This window comes from Nicotiana attenuata, unplaced genomic scaffold (assembly GCF_001879085.1).
Source record: "Nicotiana attenuata strain UT unplaced genomic scaffold, NIATTr2, whole genome shotgun sequence".
Taxonomy (NCBI): domain Eukaryota; kingdom Viridiplantae; phylum Streptophyta; class Magnoliopsida; order Solanales; family Solanaceae; genus Nicotiana; species Nicotiana attenuata.
In genome coordinates, this window is record NW_017673601.1 from 32,369 (window position 1) to 51,418 (window position 19,050).

Here is a 19,050-nt window from a genome sequence, read left to right on the forward strand (position 1 = left end):
CAAAAAGAAACAACTAAAAAAATAAAAGACTACAGAACCTAACCAACTAAAATAAAAAGAAAAATAAATAAAACTCAAAAAGTTTGTTTTCTAAAGTTTTCTGTTCTAATTTCCTGATAAAATCCTGAAAAGTCCTTCTTTGTTCCACATAAGGATGTCAAGACTTATTTTGTCAAATAGTTGGCAATACTTGAACGACCTGCTAACTGCCAAAAAATTTGAGGATTAGAAGAAGCATTGAAAAAGAAGAACAAGTGGCGTTGGAAAATATTCTTGGCGGAACAGATCAGCTAGGGTTCGAGAAGAAAAAGAGATAGAAGAAGGGTAACACCGTCTTTTCATATTATTTTTAATAGACTAGTGGCTACTTTTGCTCAACATTAAAATTGCTGAATAAAAAGTAAATAACACTTTAAAAAGTGGCTACCTCACGCAATTTTTACACGTTTTCATGCACTTTAAGGTCAAATAGGCCTAAAGTGCAAATTACCCAGAAACGGAAATTTGTTCTTCGAATTTTAACAATCCAATATACGATTTAACACTTAAATTTATTCCAAATAAGCTCAAATTTGAAAAATAACCTCCAAATATCATCAAGAACAAATCATAATCATCAATTTGTCAAAACAACAATAAATCTAACGAACCTATTTTGCAATTAAGAAAAAGAAAAAGAAGAAACCCTAAGCAATAGTAAAAAATAAAGCGCCACAACAGCTCACCACTATAAAACATCATATACTATCTTAAAATATGGTCACAACCACCATATAAATCATCAGCATTAGAAGAAGAAGAAGAGGAAGAAAGAGGAGAAAAAGATCTGAAGTTGTTTAAACAGCGGGTACAAGTTAAAAAAATAAAAATAAAAAGTGGGTACTGGTTAAATGGAGGCGACCAAATAGGGCGCCCGTGCAATTTTTACGGAATTAGGGGTGTACATGAACCGGGTTGGTTTGGGTTTTATCAAAACCTATATTGGTTTGGATTGGTTGGGTTTTATCGAATTTTTCGGGATTTTTTGGATTTTTTTTGGTCACATGAACATTGTTTCAATTTTACTTTGTTAAAGTTATAGATAAAGTTTTGATAAGTGAATATATGTTTAGTAAAAAGTAAAAAATTGACAAACATATGATTTATTAAAATATACTTATGGGAGAGTTTTTTAGTAACACATGGTAGTTAATTTATTAGTCGTCTAACAATAATTTTTCATTGATGTACGCTTTCAAGGTTAACCGAATTTAATAAATAAACATAAAAATCAATCTGCTACCTAAGTAATGATATGTTCTATGTAGTTTTAAATTATTGAAATACCATTCCAAATTCGAAAAAGATATAAGAAATCTTGACTTATGAATATGGAAGAACAAATAGATGATTGACACATTTCAATAACACTTGATAAGAAAGTGATATAAACTATTATTTAAAGTAAATAAAAATGAATACACTTCATAGTCTATTATATATACGTCCCGTGGAAGGATTGCAAATATTTCTAGATATTTGTTGTGAAGAAAATTCAATATTAAGTCTTAAAAGGTATAAAAAATTATATTTTTATATGCCGGGTTGGTTTGGGTTTTATACTCAATACCAAACCAAGTTAAATTAAACCTAATCGAATTTTTTAATCGGGTTGTACACATAAGAGAAGTAATTTAGGGAAAAGAGTTAAGTTCGACTAAGGCCTCATTTGTTTTTTTTAAGATTATGACATCTGAATCTGAATATACATCTGAATATCAAGATCCGTATTAAGATTAAGGCATCTGAATCTGAATACACAACTGAATATATTAAGATGTGTATTAAGATCTGACTAGAAATTATTAAGACTGTTTGATTTTTAACATCTGAATGTATACAATTTATCTTTATTTGAAAATTAATAAATATAAAATTCAAATAAAACAACTAATCTAATATTCTATCAATAAAATATATAGTTTTTAACATATGATAGTTGTTGGTGGTGGCGGCTAACGGGTGAATGCCGACTAGAGGCGGTGGTTGGTGGTAGTTTTGGTTGATGATGGTGGTTCATGCTAGTAGCTAGTAGTGATTGGTAGTGGTGGCGATTATGATTGAGGATGGTGGTGGCGTGGTCGGTGATAGTTAATAATGGTAGGTGGTGGTAGTAGTTATGAGTGAGGAAGGTGGTGGGTTGGTAGTGGTAGGTTGTAATGATGGGCAGTGTCGGATGTGATTGTTGATGGTGAATGGGCGGTCAGTTGTGGTGGATGAGTGTTGATCGTGGGGAGAATGATGGTGGTCGGAGTGGTGGGGATAGTGGGTGGTGATGGTCGATAATGGTGGCGGCTATGATTGAGGATGATGGTGGCGTGGTGGTGGTAGTTGAGTATGGTGGCGGCGGCGGCATAGTGGTAGTTGACAATGATAGGCGGTGACGGCAGTTAATAATGAATATGTGATAGCATCTTAATGAAACTAAGTCTCTATTATAGATCTTAATCATACAGACCTATTCAGACCCATTAAGTAGTTGTGAAGTAAAAAAAACAAACACACTTAATGATTAAGATCCGAATAATTAAAATTCAGACTTTAAAAGCAAACACACTTAATATCTGAAATCTGAATGATTAAGATTCAGACCTCCATTAAATGCAAACAAATGAGGCCTAAGAATAATTTCGAGAAATCAATGTCATCAATCACCCATTCTAACCTTCAAGTAGCTAGGGAGCCTACTCTTTTTCTTCTTGCAAAACAAAGTTGAGCCACATAACTTCACTTATTTATTCACTAACTTTACTTCATGCATGATCATTGTCATTGCATTTGTCACAAAACTATTCTTTAATCATTAAAGCCACTGAAATTTACTCGTTATATCAATTAAGTCACGATGCTATGTTTATGTTATCTATAAAGTCATAAACTTTACCCATTGAATCAGTAAAGTGACAACTATCTTTTTATATCATTGAAATAACTAAAATATATATTTATTTCTTACAAAAAAAACTTACCGGGAAGTAAAATTTCTGGCACCAAAAATTGAAAAATGACAGACTCATTCCTAGTTTACATCCTAATGGCGTAAAGGTTTCGATTCTTTATTCGGGGCTGTGAATAATTTGGTATTTCAATATTCAACATGTTATTTGATTTAAGTTTTTTAAAAATATGATAATTGGTAGTATTTATCTAAATATCAAATGCATAATATCATATCGAAATACATCCTAACTTACACGAGACACATATATTGGACGACCTTACTTGTGCTTTATTCAAAGAATTAGTCAACCTGTCAAAAGACTGGTTCCTTTTTCTCAAAGGACATTTCCTTGTTCTCTCGGAGTTCTTCCAATTTGTTATTCCTTTTGCTGGAATGGGTTGGTGATTTCACTATTAAATTTCTTTGTCTGGATTTTAAGAGAACTTATATCTTCGTTTTCTTGCTTTTGCTATCTTAGTTTATTACTTTCAAATCTTCTTCATAGTTTGAGATGGCGGGCAAGCAAGCTAATTACTAAACAAATGTTACAATTCTCTTTTCAAGTAGAACAAATTGCACTTTACTGAACCGATTAAACTAAAACCAAATTGCACAAAAATCAAAAATAATGAATTTAATTAGGTATGATAATATTATAGCAATTTAAGAAAGTGAATACCAAAACTACCGAACCAAAGTATTTCAAAGTCGTACCAAACCAACCGATGAACATCTTAGTTCTAAGAGCCCGTTTGACTTAGCTGATTTAGAGTAGCTGATAAGCATTAGGTGTTGAAAAACACTTTTAGGTGCTGAAGCTGATTTAAAAAATAAGCAGTTACGTGTTTGCATAAAAGTGTTGAAATTGATAATAAACAGCTGAAGAACTGGGTATACGAAGAGTTTTGTTTTCAAAAAAAGTATTTTAGGGATTGAATAGTCAATATTTTGGTCAAACCTAAAGTGCTTATAAGCTGAAATTTGATAAGTTGGGGGAGACCAACTTATGGCTTTTGGCTTATTTTTGGCTTATAAGCACTTTTAATTTTACCAAACGCGTAGATAAGCCAAAAATTACTTATAAGCCAGTTTGACCAGCTTATAAGCTTAGCCAAATACCCTCTAACTCTTTTCCCCCCCTCTTATTTTGGACCACAAAAGAAAAATATAGAATTTGAGCAAAAATTAATTCGATTTTATTTACAACATCGATAAAGTTAAAAATTATTGTTATTCCAACCGAAGGAATAACAAACTGGAATTTTAACAGATTGGACTCATTTAATTATATTTACAATAACAATAACATTTCAATTAATTTTTATCCCGTTAAATTATTTGAATTTTTAGTGTTATAGATGATAAATTTTTTTGACTTTTACTATTATGGCGTTTAAAGTTCAATTATACTGTGATAAAAATAATTCTGCAATTTTGTTAGTACTATACTTTTAAATTAATTTAATGATAAAAAGGTGGCTTGTTAGAAGACTTTAATTAACGATACCTACATAATATTCATTCTCATATTCAAATTCATAGTTTCTCCGATCACTTGCGTCGTATCAATTCAAGTTTTTGAATGGATTCTCCGCCGGAGAACGACGCCGCCAAGAGCCTGAAGCCTGTTGCGTCATTCTACTCCGATTACCTCTGGAACCGAATGCGCAGCCTCCTTCCCGCCGCTTTCAGCTCGAATTTCCTCAGCAGAATTTCAAACCTTTACCGCGGCGGCAGCAACACTCGCTCCAGAAAACGACGCCCTAGAAATACTTGCCTCCCCCTTCCTTTGCCTTCTCCCTCTACTTCGCCTGAATCCTCTGTGTAAGTCGTCTATACTGTTTATATATAGCACACTGTATGAGCAATCAGAGGCGGAGCGTGATTTGAAGTTTATGGGTGCTGAATTTGCCACCAAATCCACAGCTTGGTTTAGTTACTGGGTTCTCATTTAAATGTTTATACATATTAATGAGTTCCTAATACAAATATAGAGTCTAAGGAGAAGTTACTAGGTTCGTCCAAACCGGTAACTCATTCTCTAGCTCCGTCCCTGTGAGCAATATTATTTTTTGGGAAATGTTTCTAATGATAGGTCCATACTTGAACAAATATGCAGGGTTGTATCTGAGGCATCTAGAATTTTTGATGTCTTGGAGGACATCATGGAGCATATCTTTCTAAATTTGCACTACATCCAAAAGAACCTAGAATTTTGGCAATCTAAAGCAGAGGTTAGTCATCATAAGAATTTAGCTTATATAGATAATTTTTCATGAGTGACAGACTTGAAGTTTTATTATAACTTTGTTTTCCTTGGAAATTGTTTGCCCTAAATCTTTAGATACGTTTAACATCAGGGATCAAATGCTCAAAAAGCTTACTTCATGGTATGTGAGCGAGGACCATCTGCATTTATTAATGGCATAGTACAACTGATTCATGATTATGTTGGAGATGGTTCGGTGGTGCAGCACTCATATTGTATGGCATCGTCATACATATCTGAAAGGATAAATGTCCTGATTAGCTTAAGATACCATTTAGCTACATTTTTGGCGCAGGTACGTTGATTTTTACTTGGTGTCTAGGTTAACATTAAACATGTAATGGAATTTCACTTTATTTATATGCTCTTTTATGTTTTGATTTGGACTTGCTATCTATTTTCTCCTTTCATGATCATTTTCTTATATGTCAAACATGATTTTGTATGAAAGACAATGGGCTCCGTTAGACATCTTAAAGATTGGCTAGGCTTCTAAGCGGGAGTCAAAAGATTTCAATTTTAGGCGGCAACTGGAATATGTCCCATATGAATCAAGCTTCCAGACTCTGTTTGATTCCCCAATTAATGTACTCGATCTTTGGCATTGTGATTATCTAGTGCACTCGTTATTTCATCCTTCATGAACCACATTGCTTTAGCGTACATCCCAGTTTCTTTGTTATCAGCGGAAATGTTCCACGGGATGACTTTATTCTCATTACCTTTTTCTCCTTTATATTCCTTCATCTATAAACTGATCCTTTAGTGAATGCTTTCAATGTGAAAGAAAAACAGAATCAAATAGAGCTAATATAAAGTTTATTAACATGGTTACGCTTGAAAGTAATTCTTTGTGCACCATCATACTCCCTTTGTTTCACTTTATGTGAAGGCATTTGACTAGACATGGAGTTTAAGAAAGACTTGAAACTTGTGGTTTTGAATATGCTTTAACATTTTTGTGGCTAAAAAAACCGTATCATTAAGGGAGCATACTAAAAAGGAAATAGTATCGAATAAAATAGAACAGAGGGAGTGATTACTCTTCTAGAAGGCTTTTGACTTCTTGACGAGATCAAGCAATTTATGGATTAATGCAATTATATGAAGCCCATACTTATAAAAGGAGAATTTGCTTTGATCAATATTGATATATGGGTTATCCAAACGCACAAATGTTTTGCTTTTGGCTTCAAATGATCCAACTTTTCCCATTGGTGCTCGTTTCTTCTTCTATCATGTTTAGAATTTAAATCTTCATATCTAGTATGAGTGTATATTGAACAAATAATCTCCCAAACGAGTCGGTAACTATCGGTGGAAAATAGGAAAGGGAATGGAAAGAAAAGAATTAATAAGAGGGAAAGTAGAAGTGAATATAAGTACAAAAGCCTTAGGGCTCTGGTGTAGTGGTAAGAGTGCAATGCGTAATGTGCGGGTTAGGCGCATGTCACGGGTTCGAACTTTGCCGTAGACAAAAGCTTGGTCTTTAAGTGTATAAGAGTAGAGGGGCAGACCCATTATGCAACGAGTTACGAATTGTGTACAATTGGCCTTGGGGATTTTTCGTTTATAAAAAGAAAGAGAGAAAATGAGGATAAAAATTGGTGTACCCAAAAATGGAAATTTTTCTCGCTGTTACATACTCTTTAGGAAGTGTGATATAGGTTTATGCACAGACTTCAACTTTATCCTGGTTAAGAATCTCACGACCTAACATAGGCTCTTGGTAATGGACCTAGAGATTAAGAGGAAGAGGAAAAAGAGGGCTATGTATGGTGGACCAAAGATAAAGTAGGGAGCCTTGACTAAGGACAAATCTCAGAGTTAGGAGAGAAGTTGTTGGATATAGGGGCCTGGAGGAGTAGTGGTGAACAAGTATTATATGGACCAGGACAGTGAATTGTATTAGGGAGCAATTAGAGAAGTGTTAGGGACTCGAAGGGTTGCTCTAGTGGACACAAAGAGGACTGGTGGTGGAAATGGAGAGATCCGAGGGAGAGTGAAAGCCAAAAAGGCGGCATATTTGAAGTTAGTGGGGAGCAAAGACGAAGAAGAGAGGAGGACGAATATGGAGTGGTATAAGACGGCTAAGAAGGAGGCAAAGTTAGCGGTTACGGCGTTGAAGAAGACAGCGTTTAAACGCATGCATGAGGAACTTCGGGATAAAGACGGGGACAAGAAGCTGTACAAGCTAGCCAAGGTGAGGGAGAGGAAGCCCCGTCACCCGAACCAAGTGAAGTGCATAAAAAATGAGAAAGACAAAGTATTGGTGGAAGAGGCACATATTAGACGAAGATGACAGACTTACTTCCACAAACTCCTGAATGAAGAAGGAACATGGATATTGTGTTGGGTGATTTGAAACACTCCGAGAGTCGTTGAGATTTTGGGTATTATAGGCGTATAAAAGTTGAAGAGGTAAGGGGGCTATACGTAAGAGGAGTAGGGGAAGAACGACTAGTCCAGACGAGATCCCGGTGAAATTCTAGAAGAGCGTGGGTAGGGCAGGTTTGGAGCGGTTAGCTGGGTTAATTAATGTCATTTTTAGGACGGTAAGTATGCCCGAAGAATGGAGGTGGAGTACAATGATTCCGTTGTACAAGACAAGGGTGATATTCAAAGTTGCAACAACTATAGGGGTATCAAGATGCTAAGCCACATTATAAAAGTTTGGGAAAGGGTGGTGGAGATGAGGGTGAGGAGGAGTGTGTCTATTTCCGAGAATTAGTTCGGATTCATGCCGGGGCAATCTACTATAGGAGTCATTCATTTTGTAAGGAGATTGGTGGAGTAGTATAGGGAGAGGAAGAGGGACTTGCATATGATATTTATTGATCTAGAAAAAGCATACAACAAAGTCCCAAGTGAGGTTCTACGGAGATGTTTGGAGGCTAGAGGTGTACCTGTTGCATACACTACCCAATCGAAGACATATGATGGAGCTAAGACTCGGGTTAAGACAGTTGGAGAAGATTCGCGATATTTCCCAGTTGTGATGGGGTTGCACCAGGGATCAGCCCTTGGCCCATTTTTATTTGCCTTGGTAATGGATGAATTGACGCGACGTATCCAAGGGGAGGTGTCATGGTGTATATTATTTGCAAATGCTATAGTACTGATTGACGAGACTCGACATGGTGTTAACACTGGAGGTTTGCAGACAGATCCTGGAGTCTAAAGGTTTCAGGTTGAGCAGGATTAAAACAGAATATTTGGAGTGCAAGTTCAGTGACGTAACTCATGAGGCTGACGTGGAAATGAGGCTGAATACAGAAATCATTCCTAAGAGAGGAAGTTTCAAGTATCTCAGGTCTGTAATTCAAGGTAATAGGGAGATTGGTAACGATATCACACACCGTATTGGCGCGGGGTGTATGAAATGGAGGCTCACATCCAATATCTTGTGTGATAAGAATGTGCCACAAAGACTTAAAGGTAAGTTATACAGAGTGGTGGTTAGACCGATGATATTGTATTGGGCGGGTGTTGGTCAGAGAACTTTCATGTCCAGAAGATCAGAGCAGTGGAAATGAGGATGTTGAGATAGGAATGAAGATATTCGGGACAACGTGGGAGTAGCTTCTGTGGTGGACAAGATGAGGGAAGCAAAGCTGAGATGGTTCGAACACATGAAGAGGAGATGCACAGATGCCCCAGTGAGGAGGTGTGAGAGGTTGGCATTGGTGGGTCTAAGGAGAGGTAGAGGGAGGCCAAAGAAGTATTGGGAGAGGTGATTAGGCAGGACATGACTCATCTTTAGCTTACCGAGGACATGTTCCTTGATAGGAGGGTGTGGATGCACAGATGCCCCATTGAGGAGGTGTGAGAGGTTGGAATTAGTAGGTCTAAGGAGAGGTAGAGGGAGGCCAAAGAAGTATTGGGGAGAGGTGATTAGGCAGGACATGATTCATCTTCAGCTTACCGAGGACATGATCCTTGATAGAAGGGTGTGGAGGTCGAGAATTAGTGTACAAGGTTAGTAGGTAGTCGAGCGTTTTTCCTTTCCTAACTGTAGTACTAGTATTATTCTCGTATTTCTATATTCTTAGATTTATATTAGTCGTGATATTTTTTCTGCTTCCGTTTTCTTATTATCTTGCTTCTGTTACTGCTTCTTTTTTCATGGCTTCTTCGCTACCGTATTTTTGTACACCTTGAGCCGAGGGTCTATCCGAAACAGCCTTGCCACCTGTACAAAGTAGGGGTAAGGTTGCGTATACTCTCCCTTTCCCAGACCCACTTATGGAACGACTTTGGGTATGTTGTTGTTGGTATTGTTGTTGCTTTCCATTTTTTTTTTGTGTTAGATCAAACAAGAGAAAATATTGTCTTCGCTTCCGCATTTAATGACCAAAGCACAAGTGTCACATGACTTTACCATTGAAGTAACTTTAATTACTGTGTGACATAAGCTAGCTTTCAATTCATATCTTCCACAATTTCTGTTGTAGGTCTACATGGAGGTTGACAAAGCTGGAAATGAATTAGTTAAGGACCCTGAGAAATCATTATCCTCGTTACTGGTTGCTATAAATGAACTATTTCTGAAATTGGAGGCATCAATTGGTCACTTCCATGCAATGCGTCAGGTGAAAAAAAGCTGTGTAATGTTAAATTGTCTACTTAGACGTCTGGAAATGGCATATGCATTGGTTATACTAGTAATTACACTATTTCTTTTTCACATTTTTCTAGCTACTTCTGCAGAAATCTTCTGTTGACGAGAGCTATTCTTTTCCCTTGATCTTGGAGAAACTTCCGGTGGTAAATCAAGAGGGGTCTCGTTGGACTGATTGCGAGATTAAAGATGCTATCAATTTGATTTATCAAAACCTAGATAAGTTAGACTCCTATCTATCTGCAATAGTAAGAGTTCTCTACCAAATTTATTCCCTTTGACTTGCAATCCGATAGTTTTACAATTTTATCTTCACCATCTGGATGTATTCTTATGTTTAAAAACATAGATTTCCTTCTAAAAAAACACAGATTTATTTTCGTCACTATCAATTTATCAATTTTGACTGCTAGTTCTATCAAAAGAACTATACTCTCACATAATTATCAGGCCACGACCATTATGGTGGATGAGTGCCATACCGTGATAGCTGGTGTAATGATTATATTGCGCTTCTGTCACCAAAAATGAAGAAGAAGGAATTGACAAATTAAAGTTACCTAAACTTTTAGCTTTTCTGAAGTAACATCTCTTTTTAATTGCAGACGTTTATCTTAGCTGTGACTCGTTGATTTGTTTTTGGAGTGAATTATCTTAGGTTTGCATCTATTGAAGCTTCTTTTTCACTGAGAATCTAATTGGTTGTATAAGAGATGTGCACATAGTTATCTTAAATACAATATATAAGGAGACAATCTATGCAAGGGGGAAACATGATGACTTTGCTTCTGTTTGTTTTCAACTCCTTGCTGAATTAAATCTGGAATAGTGATTCTTATTATCTTCCAATTCCAAGTGGCTGCCTTGATACAGAGCAGAGGCAGATTCAGGATTTAAGCTTTATGGGTTCAACCTTTAAGTTTTTTAGCATTGAACACATTATATTGTTAAAGTTATGGATTCATATCAACTATTTGTTGTAATTATAGTGAATTTTAACAAATAAATTTATGTTCCGCTTTGAAAACTCTGAGTTCAGATGAACCCGGTACTAAAGAGAGCTGGATATGCCCCTGGTACAGAGAATTTAGAGAAAAAAATGATACTTCGAAGAGATTTTAGGGTTATCTTTTGGCTTTACGGAGGAATATACCAATGGAATAGATCTGAGAGTTGATAAAGATGAGGGCAATGGGTGAACGGAAAAGGTTGAAAGGGAAGGTGATGTAAGAAAACGAGAAAGATTAGGAGGATGTGAATCCAATAACTGAAAAGCTTGATCAGTTATTATAGTTAGCAAATAACACAGCAGTGTTTTTGCAAAAGATTGTGGCCATCTGTTGAATTCGTCACATTTTAAATTGGTGGCTGTTCCTGCAGGCTTTAATCTCCTGATGCCTCTAAATTCTTTTCTTTTCCTCTTATGGGTTGTAGGTTGTGTGCAACTGAACATGTGTAACACACACACACAATGGGGGGTGGGTGGGGGGCTTACTCGCATGCAGCCATCCATCTTGCTTCTTGCCTTATTTGAGACTATAAGGCAGACAGTGGACTCTTACATTAGGTAAGGGAAGAAGGGACTGAAGTAATTTCTTATATCAAGATATGGTTTTCTGGATATAGATCAAAATGGAATCCCCAAAAACCAAAAAGGAAATTTAGTGGGTTGGCTAGATTTCAGCAAGAAATTAAGCCGTGACCGCTGATGGGTAAAAGATTGATAAGTATGCGTGGAGTCTTATTATTTTTTTTTTGGGATTTTATAGCCATTTGATTTCCAGAGAATACAAATATTTGTAAAGGCAATGTGTTCTTTTGTGGTCTTTCTGTTATTTGTCTATTCTTTGAAGGGCTTACATTTTTGTGATTCATCAACTTCTGTAGGTTTTCATTCACAGAAAGCCCAGGAGAGTCGCTCGTTACTGGATGCGCTATACCTTTGGGATTGTTGGCATCTCTGTGTGTTCATTGTGGCTTCTGCGGCACAGCAGTTTTGCAGGTAGCTCTGACATTGACAACTGGATTCATGAGGCAAAGAAGTCAACAGTTAGCTTTTGGAATGACCATGTAGAGCAACCGGTAAGCTGCTTCGATTTACTATTTTTGACTTGGTATCCTTCCTATGATAGTTGAGATCGAAATAGCTTTTTCTGAGTTCCTACTTGGCATTGCTGAACGTGCTTTGTTTCATTAGCTTTCAGAGTCTACTGGGATTTGTTTATATTATCACGCTCCAAGTTTGCAATCCTTTGTTGACATTTCTAAATTGTTTACATCTTATGTTTTTTTTGGTGCAAAATTAATGTTGTAAATTAGCATAGATGTTAGGAGAATTATTAATAACTAGAGAACAGAGAAGATGCTAGGACAACAAGGCAATCTAACGACAGTGCCAATGTGCTTTCTAGATAGCATTAAAAGAACATATGTATTTCATATACTTTTTGGTGTAGGGAGAAAATACCAGTGTGTTTTGTTGACTGGTAATGTCATTTAGTGTGTAAACTTTGACATTGTCTTGGTATGTGTTAGTTTCATTGTATAAATAGTAGTAAATAACCCTAATCCCATATGTATTAGGAGTAGGACATGTATTGTGTATATATAAGGCTCATTGTATCATTGTCATATTAATCAATAATAGATTTTTCTCCCGTGCATTCTCACATGGTATCAGAGCAACCGTGAGAAATTTATCGTTGTGCGTCATTCCAGCTATATCCGGGAAGAAAGAACTCAGTCACCGTGCAATTTTCCGGTGACCTAAGTGACTAATTGCGTCAAAGTCACTAATAATCAGTGTTGTGCAAAATCCAACACCACCACAAGGTTCCCAAGAGAGATCCGACCAAATCCCAGAAAAAATCACCGGAAAATAGCAAGCCACGCGCCGTCACGCGCCTGTCGGAGCTCTGCCGCCGGCGGCGCGTCTGTCCCACGCGCCGGCGCGTGAGACCCCTTCCAGTCAGATTTTGAAAAAGTTTCTTCAGAACAACTTCATCTCCTTGCAATTCCGAGTCCATTGGTACTATTTCCGACAGATTCCGACAACTTTGGAATTTTCCGGCGAGCTACAGTGATTTTTCCGGCGTGAACAGTGATCCCCAGCAATTTCCTGCTTTTTCCGGCACGATATTATAATGGAATTCGTACCTGAAGCCTTTAACTCACAATCCGTTGGATTAAATGCAATAAATCCAATCCAGATGGTTTCTTTACCGGATTATATTGAGTTCCTTCAGTACAAAGCACGTAAACAGACATCTTCAGGATTAACCTCCGTTGTTCCAACAAATAGTAGCATGACTGGTGTCTCCCAATCTTCACCTTCTGAGTCTTGGGTCATTGATTCAGGTGCATCTGATCATATTTCTGGTAACAAATCTCTTTTCACTAGTATCTCATATTCTCAATCTCTTCCAACAGTCACAATGGCCAATGGGTCTCAAGCCATGGCAACTGCAATAGGTCAAGCAAGTCCACTTCCTTCCTTACTTTTAGACTCAGTTCTTTATGTTCCTGGTAGTCCTTTTAATCTCATAGCCGTTAGTCGCTTAGACAAATCACTTAAATCTGCTGTTTTATTTCTTGATGACCTTGTTTTTATACAGGAACGCAGTACAGGGCGGATCATTGGTACCGGTACCTTATCCTTGCAAAATCACATGGACTCACATCTTGTCTTCCTCCAATAACTTCTCCCGTTACTGATTTACCAGATTTATTACATAAACGGTTAGGACGTCCCAGTTTGTCAAAACTTCAGAAAATGGTACCTGGCTTATCTCACTTGTCCACTCTAGAGTGAGTCGTGTCAGCTTGGTAAGCATACCCGCTCTCATTTCCCGCGGTGTCTTGACAATCGAGCAGAGTCACCTTTTACTTTAGTCCATTCAGATGTTTGGGGTCCTAGTCGGGTTAGCTCTACCTTAGGATTCCGCTACTTTGTCAGTTTCATTGATGATTATTCCAGGTGCACTTGGATATTTTTGATGAAAAATCGATCTGAGTTGTTTTCTATTTTTCAGACCTTCCATGCTGAAATTCAAAATCAATTTGGGGTTTCTATCCGCACATTTCGTAGTGATAATGCCCTAGAGTATTTGTCTTCCCCATTTCAGCAATTTATGAACTCCCATGGGATTATTCATCAAACATCTTGTCTGTACACATCCCAACAAAATAGGGTAGCTGAAAGAAAGAATAGACATCTTATTGAAACTGCTCGTACCCTACTCATACAATCTCATGTTCCGCTGCGTTTTTGGGGGGATGCAGTTCTTACATCTTGTTATCTTATTAATCGTATGCCATCTTCAGCTATCCAAAATCAAGTTCCATTCTCTGTCCTGTTTCCCCACTTACCTTTGTTCTCTCTTCCACCCCGTGTCTTTGGGAGTACGTGCTTTGTTCATGACCTTACTCCAGGAAAAGATAAGTTAGCTCCTCGTGCTCTTAAGTGCATATTTCTGGGTTACTCGAGAACGCAAAAGGGATATCGATGTTATTCTCCTGACTTTCAGCGATTTCTTATGTCTGCTGATGTTACCTTCTTTGAAACCCAATCATACTTCACAGGTCCAGTTAATCACTTAGATATTTCTGAGGTGCTACCTGTTCCTTCTTTTGGAGATTCAGTCCCTATCTCCCATTCATCTCCCTCCATAGCTCCACCGCCTACAGTTCCAATTACAGCTCCACCACCTATAGCTCCAGTATCACCACCAAGTCCAGTGCCACCACCTAGTCCAGTTCCACCAACTATAGATCCAGTGCCACCACCTAGTCCAGTTCCACCAACTATAGCTCCAGCGCCACCACCTAGTCGAGTTCAACCTTCTACAGCTCCACCACTCCTGACTTATCATCGTCGTCCGCCCCCAGCATCAGGCCCAGCTGATTCACGTCCTGCACCTGACCCTGCTAATACTGCGGACTTGTCTCCTCTTAATCAACCGATTGCACTACGAAAAGGTATACGGTCCACAGTTAATCCTAATCCTCATTATATCGGTTTAAGTTACCATCGTCTCTCATCATCCCATTGTGCATTTGTGTCATCTTTGTCCTCTGTTTCCATTCCTAAGTCTACAGGTGAAGCACTGTCTCATCACGGATGGCGACAGGCTATGATTGACGAGATGTCTGCTTTACATACGAGTGGTACTTGGGAGCTTGTTCCTCTTCCTTCAGGTAAATCGACTGTTGGTTGTCGTTGGGTGTATGCAGTCAAAGTTGGTCCAGATGGCCAGGTTGATCGACTTAAGGCTCGTCTTGTTGCCAAAGGATATACTCAAATATTTGTACTCGATTACAGTGATACTTTCTCTCTCGTGGCTAAAATTGCATCAGTCCGCCTTTTTCTATCCATGGCTGTTGTTCGCCATTGGCCTCTCTATCAGTTGGATATTAAGAATGCTTTTCTTCACGGTGACCTTGAGGATGAGGTTTGTATGGAGCAACCACCTGGTTTTGTTGCTCAGGGGGAGTCTAGTGGCCTTGTATGTCGGTTGCGTCGGTCCCTCTATGGTCTAAAGCAGTCTCCTCGAGCCTGGTTTGGTAAGTTCAGCACAGTTATTCAAGAGTTTGGCATGACTCGTAGTGAAGTTGATCACTCTGTATTTTATCGACATTCTGCTTCAAATCTCTGTATTTATCTGGTCGTTTATGTTGACGATATTGTTATTACCGGCAATGATTAGGATGGTATTAGTAAGTTGAAACAACATCTCTTTCAGCACTTTCAGACTAAGGATCTGGGCAGATTAAAGTATTTTCTGGGTATTGAGGTCGCTCTGTCAGCTCAGGTATTGTGATCTCACAACGGAAGTATGCCTTAGATATTCTTAAGGAGACAGGAATGACAGGTTGTAAGACCTGTTGACACTCCGATGGATCCGAATTCTGAACTTCTGCCAGGACAGAGGGAGCCTCTTAGCGATCCTGCAAGATATAGGCGGTTGGTTGGTAAATTAAATTACCTCATAGTGACTAGACCTGACATTTCCTTTCCTGTGAGTGTTGTGAGTCAGTTTATGGATTCTCCCTGTGATAGTCATTGGGATGCAGTTGTCCGCATTCTTCGTAATATAATTTCAGCTCCAGGCAAAGGCTTATTGTTTGAGGATTGAGGCCATGAGCAGATCGTTGGATACTCAGATGCTGATTGGGCAGGATCACCTTCTGATAGACGTTCTACATCTGGATATTGTGTCTTAGTAGGAGGAAATTTGGTGTCTTGGAAGAGCAAGAAACAGAATGTGGTTGCTCGGTCTAGTGCAGAAGCAGAATATCGAGCAATGGCTATGGCCACATGTGAGCTAATTTGGATCAAACAGTTGCTCAAGGAGTTGAAATTTAGTGAGATTAGTCAGATGGGACTTGTTTGTGATAATCAAGCTGCTCTTCATATTGCGTCAAATCCAGTGTTCCATGAGAGAACTAAACACATCGAGATTGACTGTCACTTTGTTAGAGAAAAGATACTCTCGGGAGATATTGCTACAAAATTTGTGAAGTCGAATGATCAGCTTGCTGATATTTTCACCAAGTCCCTCACTGGTCCTCGTATTAGTTATATATGTAACAAGCTCGGTACATATGATTTATATGTACCAGCTTGAGGGGGAGTGTTAGTTTCATTGTATAAATAGTAGTAAATAACCCTAATCCCATATGTATTAGGAGTAGGACATGTATTGTATATATATAGGGCTCATTGTATCATTGTCATATTAATCGATAATAGATTTTTCTCCCGTGCATTCTCACCTAAAATATTTTTGATTTTTCAAAAGATAAAACCAGTGTTGTCAAAAGCGAAAAGCGCAAAGGATCGCTAAAGCCCTGTTGGAGCTTAAAGCGCAAAGCACACTTAAAGCGTGGGCTTCACTGAAAAAACCCGCACTATGAAGAATTTTTTAAATATATATGTAATATATTTAGAGAACATAATAGACGCATAAATGATAAATATTTATAGCTTATAATGAAGTAAAACTTCAATCATCAACTTAAATCTTAATACGGAAAGATAAACCCATTCTTGATTCTACTTATAAGCACTAAAATAATATTCCTCCCTATAATCTTCCTCAATAAGGTGATTCTCATTGGTGTCACTAGAACTATAGCCTCCAATATCTTCTTGCCATGACTCATCAGAAACAATCTCATCTTCTATGTCAACAGACTCAACACGTGGAGCTGGGGAGCTTTAGGCATTAGTTGTAATAACTCCTGACTGTCTCGTTTGTTGTCTTGTGTATGTCAACACATCCTCACTACCTGACGCTCTTGCAACATCACCCCAAGTCAAGCTATCATCACCACATACCAGCTCATCTTCTGCTTCCACTTTAAAACCCATCTTCCCAACCAGCCACTCATTATTATGGTAAATGTTGTCCAATGAAATTGGATCAATAACACTCCATAAGTCATAACGGGCTTTTAAAGCACGATTATACTTGACATACACTAGATCATCCAATCTTTGATGCTCCAATCTGTTCCTTTTTGTGGTATGGATCTGTTGCATGGATTATCTTAATGCTAGTAATTTAGTCTAATTGATTAAGTATGCAGAAAATGAATAAATAAGAAGTATATCATTACGAGTACTTACATGCTCAAATACGCTCCAATTATTCTCACACCCAGCAACATTAGCAGTTAAACCCAAAATTCTAATGGCTAATGTTTGGAGATGAGGAGCTGAGTTACTATATAAATTCCACCATTCAACTGTAAAAAGTGTTATGTTGACAATCGTTATTTCTAAGTTAATGTAACTATGTAAGTATTAAGTAAATTTTTTTAAAGGTTAATATTTTCACTTACCAGGAGATCTTGTCGTTCTAGATCTTTTGCAATCGAAAGGCCAAATTGTTGTTCAACTTTAGTGTACAATAGTATCTTAGATATAATCTTGTCTTGTACTTCAGTGCTTGGAACCAATTTTTCAACACAAGCACACAACCCATCTGTTACTTCTCTACAATTTTCAGTAGCTGAATTTTGATAGAAGTACTCTAGATTTAGAAAATGTCCAGCTGCATGTATTGGATGACTCATTGAGATTGCCATCTTTCATCAATAATCTTAAAGAACTCTTTATACTTTGCAATATTCCCTTCAAATGCCTTTGCAATAGTCTCCTTAGCTCTATCGTTGGCTTTATAAATGTACCCCATTGCCGGTTTTTTCTCATTATCAACTAATTGCAACACTTTAACAAGAGGCTCCATTATTTTCAAAATATGCACAACCTGATTCCAGAATGTTGTCATCAAGACGGTATGAGCTACACTTTTTCCCTTTGGTAACTTAGACCATCTACTAATCACCCATTTGTTAGATTTTAACATTACTCGCAAATTAGTTATTTGACAATGCAACTGTTGCAAAGTCAGAAAACTCGTTGTAAATCGAGTAATACCACATTTCACCAAGTCTTTATTTTTAGTGAAATCTCTCATATTTAAGACTCCTGATTCCCCATAAATGAAACCGACAAGGACAATTGCTCTTTGAAGGGTCTTCTTAATGTTTGGAATTTTCCCTATGTCTTCCAACATAAGATCTATACAGTGGGCTACACATGGCGTCCAGTATATGTGTCTTCTTTTTCTCTGCAAGAGTTGGCCTATAGAAAAAAAGTAAATAGATATGTTAAAATTTAGAAATCAGCTATAGAAAAAAAGTAGATAGATATGTTAGAATTTAGAAATCAGAACTTTGAATCGATATTAGAAAGTAAAACAGAAACATTTAAAGTAATAAATTCTTACCGGCCAACACAAAATTGCTACCATTATCACTTATACCTTGAACCACATTATGCTCTCCAACGCGCTCCATGTATCTATCAAGCAATTCACATGGTTTATCTCCGGTCTAAACAAATGAGGAAGCATCTATCGACTCCATAAACACTGTTCCATGCGGATAATTCACCAAAAAGCTTATCAAAGTTTTTTATTTTCTATCTGACCATCCATCCGCCATAATGGAATATCCATACTCCAGTTATTCTTCTTTATGTTTGTTTATAATCTCATTGGTTAATTCACCTCCTTCCTAAGTAACGGAACCTTTAATTCGTGGTATCTTGGAAACTTCAAGTTGAACGATACCTTCCTATAGCCTCAACTGCTTCCTTAAAACTTTTTGAGC

The 19,050-nt window shown here is 37.5% G+C and overlaps 1 protein-coding gene across 3 annotated transcripts in view; it reads left to right on the plus strand.

Annotated features, from left to right (window-relative positions):
* Nucleotides 1-4,485: 4,485 nt before the first annotated feature.
* The window catches only part of LOC109216828 (protein DGS1, mitochondrial-like), a 28,154-nt gene continuing 13,589 nt past the window's right edge, over nucleotides 4,486-19,050 (plus strand). Inside the window, exons 1-6 of one of the 3 annotated variants that reach the window (XM_019381024.1) lie at nucleotides 4,486-4,804; nucleotides 5,100-5,214; nucleotides 5,341-5,544; nucleotides 9,704-9,841; nucleotides 9,948-10,118; nucleotides 11,758-11,952. In XM_019381024.1, coding sequence (XP_019236569.1) covers nucleotides 4,563-4,804; nucleotides 5,100-5,214; nucleotides 5,341-5,544; nucleotides 9,704-9,841; nucleotides 9,948-10,118; nucleotides 11,758-11,952 — 1,065 coding nt within the window. In that variant the 5' untranslated portion in view covers nucleotides 4,486-4,562. Of the gene's footprint in view, nucleotides 4,996-5,099; nucleotides 5,215-5,340; nucleotides 5,545-9,703; nucleotides 9,842-9,947; nucleotides 10,119-11,757; nucleotides 11,953-19,050 lie in introns of all 3 variants that reach the window. The other 2 variants (XM_019381025.1, XM_019381027.1) reach the window with 2 other exon arrangements.